This window comes from Nuphar pumila, chromosome 13 (genome assembly GCF_984573655.1).
Source record: "Nuphar pumila chromosome 13, dmNupPumi1.hap1.1, whole genome shotgun sequence".
NCBI classification, from domain to species: Eukaryota; Viridiplantae; Streptophyta; class Magnoliopsida; order Nymphaeales; family Nymphaeaceae; genus Nuphar; species Nuphar pumila.
Genome location: NC_143261.1, coordinates 75,646,983 through 75,659,604, shown reverse-complemented (window position 1 = coordinate 75,659,604; position 12,622 = coordinate 75,646,983). Strand labels below are relative to the sequence as shown.

Sequence of the window (12,622 nt, the reverse complement as noted above, 5' to 3'; positions counted from 1 at the left end):
TCTGTGATCCTCACATGAAAATAACCCAAAACTATGAACTAGGCTTTGATACCCATAGTTTAAAAACCCAGTGACTCGTCACTAACTCATCATGGATTGACTCGTGACTCAGCCAAATCATGTCAACTTTATCTTTTATATAAATTATGTAACATATATGTATATAATACATACATTTTATAGTATATCTACTAATATAATGTATATAATATACATTATATGATATTTTTATAATATATTTATTTTATAATTTTATTAATATATCTATAAGTATAACCATCTTTTTATATATAATTTGCATAATATGTATATTATATTTCATATATATATATATATATATATATGAGTCAGCCAAGTCAAACCTATGACTTGGCCGAGTCCTGCCAAAACTAGATTGACTCGGCTGAGTTTTGTGACTTTCCGGTTCATTCATTGGGTTGACCTAGGAAGGGGGCATTTGATTTGCAGACGGGAGGACAAGGAAGTGTCTTGTCTGCCGATATCCTTACATGCACAAACATGCCAGGATACAAACATTCTTGTTTTCTTGGTGTCCCATGGGAGGGGACAGAACAACGCATGACAACAAAACGTTGTCCACGGGACACCCAGTCCTGCCTGTCTGTGCGTCCCTTGTTTTTGTGGGAACGTAGATGTGCGTGGTTCCCACTGCAGGTGTCCCATGGACACAATGGGATAGCGATTTGAATGCCCACTGAATGACTGAGTTGGGCCGAGTCAATGGAGTCATCGGGTTTTTAAACACTACTGATACCATTTGTTGGGATGCGGTGCCTTCCCGTCTATATGGGAATCAATTGAGAATCACAGACCACAAAACAAGCCAACCACTAGTTAATATATTTACATGTATAACCCTTATGATCAATGGGAATAATCTTAGAGTAGTGCCGGTAAAATCCATTATAGTGATAATTTTTAGTGCAAGTGATCGTCTCAAGTTGATATGTCCTAACTTGAGAATTACAAGTTGGTCTCAAGTTGATATGCCCTAATTCAAGGATTACAAGAGTAATAAACTCAGGTGGTACCTTCAATATATAAGATTAATCTTCTTTCCAATTGGGATTTGTTGAAGATTGCCCCTGATGGAGGTGCTTTGTTGACTCCTTGAGATTGCTCACAACTCCACGGTCTCTCTCCCCCTTTCTCTCTTCCTCTTCGTCTTTCTCTCTTGCTGTTGCCACTATTGCTTGTATTGCTGCCACTTAATGCCTTCCCCTACGGTGCTATTTATAGGCATGTTCAATCCCCTTTATCCTAGTTAAGTTGGGATAGAACTCTTGGGGTGAGCCTTATCTTGATAGGCTTGTAGAGAAGTCCATCTTTGCAGAGAACTTTCTCTTCCTTGTCTTCTGCAGAGCTTCATCAGAGTTTTGTTTGAATTAAGCTTAGTGGGTCCTACCTCCACTTGGGCCTAGAAACCCATGGAGAGTCCAACTTGTGTTGGCTTTTATCTGGTCTATAATGGAGAAGTTCTTTATTACAATTTATCTTCTATCATAAAAAGGGAAGATAATAATTTACTACTCTAAAAACACATTTTTGCAAATACATTGGGTTGTACAGGGTTACTGTTTTCGTTACAATGTCCTTGTATTGGCTCACTGTGAGATTAATGCTATCACTGTCAAGAGCTTAGTAATGGCTCATGATGTCTTCTTCAAGGATCCAAATTTATATCTTCATCTTTGGTTCTCCTCATTGCAAGTTAGCTCTATACCATTTAAGCATTGCTAGTTGGCCTATAAATTGGACATTTAAACATATGAAGATTTGTGGCTTAATTGGCTTATTTGGATATTCTGCATGTCATTTTTCTTTTTTATCCTTTTTGCTTCAATTGATTTTTTTCTTATGTTGGTTTAAACATAACCTTTGTAGGCAGCTTTATATCAAACAGATTTTCGGCCTGTTCCACTAGAGGAATACATCAAAATTGGCAATACCATTTTTGACAAAAACTTGAATATTGTGCGCACTATCCAGAATCATGCTGATCTTGGAGGTAAAGATCCGGAACATGTTGTGGAATTGTGCAATGAGGTACATATTAATTTATATATCACAGCATTGTTGCAAGATGTACTTGAAAAATTATTATTATTTTTTGTAAAACTGGAACTAAAAAATTGATGCTTCTGCAGGTAGTTCAAGAGGGTCATTCGGTACTTATATTTTGTTCTAGTCGTAAGGGATGTGAAACAACTGCAAAACACGTTGCTAAGTACCTCAAAAGGTTCTCCATGAATGTTCATGATGGGCATTCTGAACTCAAAGATTCTTCTTCAGCTTTGGAAGCATTGCGGAAATGCCCTTCTGGGCTGGACCCTATATTAGAAGAAACTGTTCCATTGGGTGTTGCTTATCATCATGCTGGCCTAACGGTAAATTTAATGTCATGATAAATTTTTGTGGGAGAGGATCTGGGCTGGTTTCAGGACTGAAACATTTCACTAGGGAAACTTTCCATCACTATATATGTGTCATTCTGAATCTTTGCTATGACTACTTTGATGTTGTTTCTAACTCTCAAGCTAGACCGTATGAAGGCACCTTGTTTTTTATGTTTGAACAGGTTGAGGAGCGGGAGATTGTTGAGAGTTGTTTCCGTCAAGGAATTGTACGTGTGTTAACAGCTACTTCTACTTTGGCTGCTGGGGTAAACCTTCCTGCCAGGAGGGTAATATTTAGGCAAGCTAGAATTGGTCGTGACTTCATTGATGGAATACGATACAGGCAGATGGCTGGTCGAGCTGGGCGTACTGGAATAGATTCCAAAGGAGAAAGTGTATGCTGTACATAATTTTGTATGCTTTAACTTCTGCTTTTAGAACTGAAGAAATTTCTTATGTTTTTCTATTCCATCAAACAGATAATGATATGCAAGCCAGAAGAGACCAAAAGAATTTTAGCTCTGTTGAACAATAGCTGCCAACCTTTACAGTCTTGCCTGTCAGAAGATAAAAATGGAATGACTCATGCCATCTTGGAGGTTGTTGCGGCTGGCATGGTTCAAACTGCGAATGATATTCATCATTATGTGAGGTGCACCCTTCTAAATACAACCAAACCATTCCAAGATGTTGTAAAATCTGCTCAGGATTCTCTTCGTTGGCTATGCCATCAACATTTCCTTGAGTGGAATGGAGAAACAAAGCTGTATAGCACCACTCCTCTTGGTCGGGCAGCATTTGGCAGCTCTCTTGCTCCTGAGGAATCAATTGTATGTATATCTAATCTACACTTTTCACGTTCTCTATCAATGTGTAATATACAAGGTCAGTAGTTTTTACCTACCTTTTACCCTCTCTGCAGGTTGTGCTTGCTGATCTTTCAAGGGCAAGGGAAGGTTTTGTGCTTGCATCTGATCTTCATCTAGTATACCTGGTGACTCCCATTAATGTTGATGTTGAGCCAGATTGGGAACTATACTATGAAAGATTTATGGAATTATCTCCATTGGACCAGGTAAAATTATGTTGTTTTTATAATTTTATTTTTAACCTTCCATTGCTGATCTACTGATGCTGGTAATGCTGGTGCACACATGACAACAATTGGATGCCTTGGAAATGAGGAAAGGTTAGACCTGTCTTGCAGTTGTGTCATTCACCATTAGCATGACCTTTTAGCACATACTGCCCTACAGAAACCCTACTGGATTAAAGTGTGCTTTGCCTTCGTAATTTCTTGAGACCTTTCAATCCTGCCGTCCTTGATTGCAATGAAAAGACCACACAGAAGTTCTATTGTGAATGCAAAATAAGAGTGAGGCATAAAAAAGTGTTCGATCAAAAAAGGGTGGGATGAGGATTGGGGATAGACATTGATAATGGTTAAGTCTATGGAAGGATGGGAACCTTCATGGATGGACAGTGGGTTTGGATTTTGTAACTACCAATCCTTTTCTTTAAACTAATGTAGAATATGTATTTGACATGGACTTACCACATAGTTACATGGGAAAAGCAGTGTTAATTATTTGGTGAGCCTGAACAAAAAAGGAAAATCAATGTGGCAAATTTTTTGTTTGCCGCTATACATTAAGGTTAAATCTTGATTGGCCAGTTCACTGTAACTAGGCATTAGTACTCCATGGAAATTCTATGTTATGTAGTTAATTCTTGCAAATGTAGCTTGAGCAATTGCCCTATTTTTTAACATTCCTTTCTCAAAAAGTATATATGCCTTGAGGTAAGTGTATGTAATCAAACAAGAGTGCACTATTACAACGCCAATGAAAGGCTACACAAGTGCACGAATATAAAATGGTCACTAATGGACCAATAACAATCTCACGAAGGCGATACCGAAAAATCACTCTCACAAAAATAGCACAAGGCTTAAAGCCAAATGAGAGTTTTATAAACACACAAACATGCTTTTGAAAAGCATAGTATACAAGAGAGAGGTGAGGCTCTATTTATAGAGCCTCACCTAATGAATGTGAGGCAGTCCAGCAGACGTTGGATTGCCTTCCAACAGTCATTTTCCCAACAGTAAAAAAGGCTGACATGTACAGACAAAAAAATAGAAAAAGTAAAAAGTGAACAGAAAATAAAAATTACATTTTAGTCCCTAGTGGACTGTTCTAAATAAAAGGACAGAAATACCCTTGTCAGGTATTTGTACACACTTTAATTTTTACACTCCCCCTCAAACTTATAGTGAAATCACCAAAAGTTTGCTAAGAAGATACAAAAATCTAGGCAAAGGAAGAGCTTTGGTGAAGAAGTCTGCAATCTGAAATTCAGATTGAACATATGGCAATGTAATAGTTCCATTCAAATATTCTTCGCGAACATAGTGACAATCCATCTCAATATGTTTTGTTCGCTCATGGAAGGTATGATTGCCGACAATGTATATGACACTTTTGTTGTCGCAACATAATTTTGAAGGCTCTGAAATATCAACTCCCATATCTGAGAGTAATGCTCGCATCCACACAACTTCAGTGGTTGTTGTAACCATTGCCCTATACTCAGCTCCAGTGGAGGATAAAAACACCTTTTGTTGTTTCTTGCATCGTCAAGAAATGAGAGAATCACCTAAAAAAACACAAAAACCAGTTGTTGAGTGACAGTTATTGAGATCTCCTCCCCAGTCAGAATCAATATAAGCAATAAGATTTAAAGATGAGGAAGATGATATGAATAGCCCTTTAGAAATAATTTTCTGGATGTATCGAACTATTCTTAACATGACACTCATGTGAACTGATGTGGGCGTATGTTGAAACTGGCTGACATTGCGTACAACATGCACAATATCAGGTCCAGAAATAGAAAGGTACATTAGTGATCTGATAAATTGTCTATAAGGTGTTGGATCATCTAATAGTACTTCATCTTCAGCTCTCATTTTTGCATTTATCATCTCAGGTGTATCCGCACACTTTGTATCGGTGATTCCTGAACGTGCAACAATATCTGTTGCAAACTTGATTTGAGATAAAATGTATCCCCTTGGCGAGTAAGCCACTTCAATGCCTAGGAAATATCTCAAAAAACCAAGATCAGTCATATCAAAAGATTTTTTAAGCATAACTTTAATTTCTTCAATTTCCTTTTGATCATTGCCAGTAATGATCATGTCATCAACATACAAAAGAATAATAATAAGAGAGGTACCTGTAGATCTAATAAACAAAGCAGTGTCAATGTAGCAGGATTTAAAACCAAATTTCAATATGGTATTACTAAACCGATCATACCATGCTTTAGGAGCTTGCTTAAGCCCATACAAAGTCTTTTGAAGTCGAAGAACCATGCCCTTTTCAATAGTCAAACCGAGAGGAGGATCCATGTACATTTTTTCAGTTAAATTTCCATTCAGGAATGCATTTTTAACATCTAATTGATAAATAGGCCATTTTCTAATGGACGCTACTGCAACTAAAGTCTCAACTGTGATCATACGAGTTACGGGAGCAAATGTCTCCTCATAATCTATTCCATATTCTTGGAAGTATCCTTTTGCAACTAATCGTGCTTTATACTTTTCTAGGGACCCATCACTTTTTGTTTTGATTTTAAAGACCCATCTACACCCTTTAGTCTTCTTACCCTTGGAAAGAGATTGAATAGTCTAGGTATGGGCTTTATGTAGAGCATCTAACTCTATCTTCATGGCTTCTACCCACTCATCCATGTTTTTAGCTTCATTGTAGTTAGATGGTTCATGATATGCATGGACAACTAGAAGATAAGCTCTATAATTTGGAGTAAAAGATTCATATGATACAAATCTATCTGGAGGCCTATGGATTTGTTTAGATCTCCTAACACTAGTTTCCTTGATATTTGTTAATTGATTATATCTTTCTAAGGCACACGGATGCTCCCCAATACTATGTCTAGAATATTGTAAGAGATTTTGGCATGGTTCTCTATATTCACTAGAGTCATTAATAGATTCGACATTTTCAACGTCATTAACAATTTCATTATTTGATTTAGGTAGTAAATCAAATAAAAAGGCATACTCTGCATCTTCCTTGGGTTTTTCAAAATCAAATCCGTTTTCTTTTTCAAGAAAAGTGACATTTCTGGACACATAAAATTTATCATTTGTTTGATCATAGCATCGATAGCCTTTTTTATTCTCGGCATATCCAAGAAAGACACATTTTATGTCTTTGGGAGAGAGTTTGTTATATTTTTCAAGAAGCACAAAACACTTACATACAAGTACTCTTAGTCTTTTCAAGTCAGGAGAGATTTTAAAAAGTTTTTCAATTGGTGAGTTGTTTTCCAAGACTTGAGGAGGCATTCTATTTATTAGGTATACTGCGATAAGTGCAACTTCGGCCCAAAATTGTTTTGGAATATTCTTTGAGATAAGAAGAGTTCTAGCAGTCTCAATAATGTGACAATGCTTTCTTTTGGAAATTTCGTTTTGTTGAGGAGTCCTTGGACAAGATCATTGGTGTAAAATTCCATGAGTTTTTAGATATGATTGAAATTCATTTGAGAGAAAATCTCCCCCTAAGTCGGAGCGGAAGACTTTAATATTTGTTTTAAATTGGTTTACAACAAGGTTATGAAAATTTTTAAAACACGAAAAAACCTCTGATTTGAGTTTAAGAAAATCCAAGTATGTCTACTGAAATCATCTATAAATGTAACGTAATATGAATACCCCCCTTTTGACATAACAGGAGCGGAACCCCACACATTCGAGTGCACCAATTCAAAGATTTCACTAGATGAAGAAGTTCTTGATCTAAAAGGTATCATTTTCATTTTACTAAGTATACAATCTTCACATACAAAATCTTTATCTTTACAAAATTTTTCCAAAAGTGGAAACTGAGATAATTTGGATATACTTGGATGTCCTAATCTTTTATGCCAAAGATCTAAATCCATGTCTTTGACATGTTTACAAAAAGTTTTTTTTGGTAAACATAAAGTCCATATAATAGAGATCTCTTCTTCTATGACTTTGCCCAATCAACTTCCCTGACTGGAGATCCTGCACCCAACATGCCTTAGATGAGAATGAGAAGAAGACTTTACACCCATCATCGGAAATTTGAGAAGCTGAAAAAAGGTTTAAATCTAATTTTGGAATGACCCTTACGTTTGAAACAATTTTTTTTTTGAAGTGTCTTTAAGATTTTTGATGGTTTTGACCTTTAAAGAAGTGCCATCGGCGGTTGACACACATGGAAAGTATGAATTGGTGCAATCGGATAAAAGGGATTCATTATATGTCATATAAAAAGATGCCCCCGAATCCAAAATCCAATTGGACTTACCTGGAGAAGAAGATGAAGAGATGGCAGCACCCGATGTAGAAGTAGTAGCCTTAAGGATATTTGAAACGGCCTCCGCTATTTAGGCAATTGTCAAATCATTGAAATTGCCTTCTTTCTTGATATCTTCAGTTTCTTCACTTGGAGCGGCTACTTTCTTGAATTTGGGGCAATCTATTCTTATGTGTGCCGGTTCCTTACAATGATGATATATGATTTTGCCCTTGTATCCTCCATAATGTCCTTCTCCATTGGTTTTTCGTTCAAAATGAGGGGGTTTATATATTTTTACAAAGTTTCCGGGTCTTGCCATGGCAAGAACCTCATCATTTGACTTGTGTATGCCAAGTCTTGTTTCCTCTTGGCAAATTTGCGCAAAAGCATCACTTATAGAAGGAATTGAGGTCCTATAAATTAAAGAGGACCTAACTTGTTCAAATTTCGGCCGAAGGCCATAAAGGAAAGAGAAAAGATTTTCTCTTTCTATTTGAGCTTTTCTCATTTCAATAGCCGAACTTTCCCATTTTGGTTCTAACATGGCTAATTCATCCCAAATGGGAGATAAAATCCCATAAAAATCTCTCACACTTTTGTCTCCTTGTTTAGCATTACGTACCTTGTCTTGGAGGTAATATAGTCTAGCCATATCCTTTTGAATGAAGGAGTTCTTTAAGAAGATCCATGCATCACATGTTTTTTTTGAATTTGATAATGTTAGTGGCAATTTTAAATTCCATGGTATTCATAAAGCATGAGAGAATTTGAGAGTTGCTTGCTTCCCAATCTTCCAACTTATCTTGGTATTCTTGTAAAGCCTTTTCCTTTTCTTCTTCGAACAACACTTTGACTTGATCTCCTTCTCTTCTAGTCAACTTGAGTTGGGGTTCACTCGTAGAACCACTAACAAAGCCCCATAGCTTTTTGCCTTTGATGTGATTCTCCATTGCCGTCACCTACATTAGATAGTTGTTCTCGTTTAGCTTGTATGTGATGACGGAGGCGACATCTCTTTCTCCCATAATGAATTGCAAAAATTTGAATAGAGGAGCGGCTAGCACAAGCGTGAAGGGCACAACAATACAAAGGATTACTAAGGAAGCCTTTTCAAAGACCTCGCTCTAATACCATGTAATCAAACAAGAGTGCACTATTACAACGCCAATGAAAGGCTACACAAGTACACAAATATAAAATGGTCACTAATGGATCAATAACAATCTCACGAAGGCGATATCGAAAAATCACTCTCACAAAAATAGCACAAGGCTTAAAGCCAAAGGAGAGTTTTATAAACACACAAAAATGCTTTTGAAAAGCATAGTATACAAGAGAGAGGTGAGGCTCTATTTATAGAGCCTCACCTAATGAATAGGAGGCAGTCCAACAGACGTTGGACTGTCTTCCAACAGTCATTTTTATGACCGTTGGGAGGTAGTCCAACGTCTAGTTGGACTGTCTCCCAACAGTAAAAAAGGCTGACATGTACAAGCAAAAAAATAGAAAAAGTAAAAAGTGAACAGAAAATAAAAATTACATTTTAGTCCCTTGTGGACTGTTCTAAATAAAAGGACAGAAATACCCTTGTCAGGTATTTGTATGCACTTTAATTTTTATAGTGTACACCTTGAGGTTTGCAATAAGGTCCTTTTATGTGAGACCTGTACCTTAATATGTGCGAACCATATGGTTCTTGATTTGCTGTTTGCATGCTTTTATTCCAAACTAGAGGAGGGTTGATTCTTAATGCTGTTGCCTTTGTTGGGAAATGTATGGCAAGTTTATTATCTCTCGTATGCTGGCCGCCTAACTTTAGTGAAGCACGTTCTCTCGACCATTCTGGAATTCTTCATGTCCATGTTTCTGATGCCTGTGGGTGTGGAGAAGCAGCTGACGTGTCTGCTGGCAGACTTTCTTTGGTTTGGGTTTCATCTCAAGGGTAAGCGCCACCTGGTTGGTTGACGTTCGGTGGTCTTGCCGCGTTTTATGGCCGATTTAGGTGTTCATGCGCCCAGACTCGGGAGTATTGCCCTGGTCTCTAAGCAATGCTGACTTGCTTATCACTTTTTTTGTGTCTTACCTCTTGTACATTTTATTATTTATAAGGGCATTCTGTCCTCTTTGTTAAGAAGACTCATTGTTTGTTTATGGATCTGGACCTGGATCCAGATCCATTCAAGATCCATGGTGTAATACATCACACACTTACAATTATAAGAAAAGACGTCAGATCTAGTGTGACGTCTTCCTTTCTAATCCAAATGTCTTCTCTCTTTTGCTTTCTTTGTTTTATTCTTTTCTTGTCTTGAACCTGCATAAGACTGCAGTTTTCTGCATGCATATGTCTGCTATTTTCTACGTTCTTGAACTTGCATAAGCCTGCAAATTTTTTGCGTTCTTGAACATGTATACATGCCTGTGTTTTTCTGCGTTCTTGAGCATATATAGATGAATGTGATTCTCTGCATTCTTGAATATGTATAAGTCTGCCATTTTTTGTTCTTAAACAAGAGTTCACAGTAGAATATATATATATATATATATATATATATATATATATATATATATATATGCGTTCTTAAATCAGGAACACAGTGGATTTATAAACTTTTAAATCTGTGTTTTTTGTAGAACCAGTTTTGGAAATTTGAATTTTTGTTTGGGTTTAATATAAGGATATATTTTTCCTGCGTGTGGGTTAATATTTAAAACTGTTATTACATGGTTCAATATGCATACATCAAATTTCTGTGATTGTACCATGAGTTGTATTGTGAACATGAAAATTTGAATATCTGTGTGCTTTATGTTCTTTGAGATTTATTCAATGTATCTTATTGTGGTAATGTAGGAACCATTGATGGGCCTCTTGAGGCCATAAACATGTGTTGCTTATGAAATGTTAAATTATGATTTGCATTGCAAAATGAATTGTTGAGAAATTTGGTTTTGAAATAATTACACTGTAGAAGTGAGAGAGTAAAGGCCCAAAATTGTTATTGCATGTTGATTTGCATAACTGTTCTTGTGTGAAAAACTTATAATTGATTAAGATGGTAAAAGAAACCGAACGGTGTAATAAATTTTTTTCTTGGCGTCTCTCTGAAAGGGTGAAAACCTTGGATGGCTGTCACGGGCGACCGTGAGAATACTAAATATTGTGTGCATTTATTGTCCCCAAGCATCCGATGTGTGGTTCATGTTTCCAACCACGGTTTTAGGGAACTTCAGCGACTTTGCTTGGGGTGTTGTTGTTGACTCAACTCTAGTTATTGGTATACTATGAAAGCGACGTCAATGGATGTTGATTTCCTTGATGTTTCGATATGAGATGATGATTTCTAATATTCCTATTGATAGTGTTGATTCCTGATATTAACCGAGGAACTAGTGTAGATCCCAATAATTAAAATACAAATTGTGTGTTAAGTTATCACTGAGAACTGCCTTGAATCTCGAGAACTTTGCTCGTTTTTTAGTATCTGCGGGTTTGTAATAAAGTGAAAATTAAATTTATGTGCATTAAATAGGGACTTGCATGCAAAATCAATTCTGATAATTTAATTTAAATAGTTATTCACGCATATTGCACTAATTCATGCATCCCTAGATATTTAAAATTGATTTCATGCATCTCTAAATGTTTAATTTAACATGAAATTGTTGATTGTTTTCTTTGACTGCTTAAATTGTAAGTTGTTCTGTACGAGTTGTTTGTATAATCCTCTTAAACATATGTTTGATTTAATCTATGTTAAATTCTTTACTGTTAGATTTCGAGAGGTTCTCGTACGAGAAATTCAGTTTTTACCTGGTTTTAAAAATCCTTTTCAAGTACTGATGCACCGCAATGGAGAGACCAACTGGCTTGGGGTACAAGGGTTATGATTTGGTGGCTCAGGTTCTGACGTATATGTGATAGTCTGTTTTTATTTTGGGGAACTATGTGAACCCTTAGTGGGAGATATTTGATTTAAATAAATTTAATTTCAATTTATAATTTGATTTATATTATGTCTGGAGTTATTGTTGGGTTGTGTATATTAAATCTATAATGTGCCCCAGATCCCTGAGATGTTTTCCGCAATGTTTTAAAAAAAAGTCTACAATTTTCGAGGGTTAGTTTGGGGTCGTTACATGTCTTCTTCAACTAGAGGAGCCGTTGTTTCATCTTATTCCAACAACAACAACAACAACTACGCCTTCATCCCAAAACAATTGGGGTCGGCGATATGAACCAACAAAGAAAATCATTCTGGGTCTTCCACGTGAATCCTTCTCCTCCAATCATTTCTATCCAATGCCATGTCCTCGGTGTAAAAACCAGTTAAATTTTTTTTTAAAAAGATCGGACCCGGGTCGGGTCCAGACCCGACCCGGATCCAACCCGTGCCAGCCCCTCGAAAATCCTTTTCAGAGGGGCTGGCAGCCCGCAGAGGGAGGGGGACACAGGGGGCGGGCCCTGTGTGCGCCCCCTCCCTATTAAAAGGCGAGAGGGGAGAGGGGAAGGCTTACGAGCCTCCCCCGACCTCCCGACTCTCTCTCTCATCTCTCGTCTCTCTCCCCTCTGCTCTCTCTTCCCCCGACCTCCCGACTCTCTCTCTTTGCCGACGCCGGCCAACCCCCCCTTCACGGCGCCACCCTCGCCGGCGAGCCCCTCCCCGGCGACCTCCTTTCTCCTCGGCAGCCCAGGTAAACACCCCCCCCCCTCTCTTCTTCCGTTAGTTCGCCGGAAGGCTGGCAGGTGGCCGGCAGCCCCTGTCGAGCCTTCCTCCTCTTTTTTTTTTCGACAGGCAAGGGGGCTCCGCCCCCCTTACCCTTGTCTTCTTAGCAGGCACG

At 37.6% G+C, this 12,622-nt stretch overlaps 1 protein-coding gene across 4 annotated transcripts in view; it reads left to right on the top strand.

Annotated features, from left to right (window-relative positions):
- LOC149818751 (MUS308 and mammalian DNA polymerase-like protein) overlaps positions 1-12,622 on the top strand; it is a 117,362-nt gene that overhangs the window by 56,779 nt on the left and 47,961 nt on the right. For all 4 annotated transcript variants that reach the window (XR_016427135.1, XM_089984582.1, XM_089984581.1 and 1 more), the window contains exons 10-14: positions 1,906-2,067; positions 2,169-2,408; positions 2,600-2,812; positions 2,897-3,247; positions 3,340-3,492. Coding sequence is in view for 3 of the 4 variants with exons in the window: in XM_089984582.1 (XP_089840708.1) it covers positions 1,906-2,067; positions 2,169-2,408; positions 2,600-2,812; positions 2,897-3,247; positions 3,340-3,492 (1,119 nt within the window). In the remaining variant the exon portion in view is untranslated. The remainder of the gene's footprint in view (positions 1-1,905; positions 2,068-2,168; positions 2,409-2,599; positions 2,813-2,896; positions 3,248-3,339; positions 3,493-12,622) is intronic.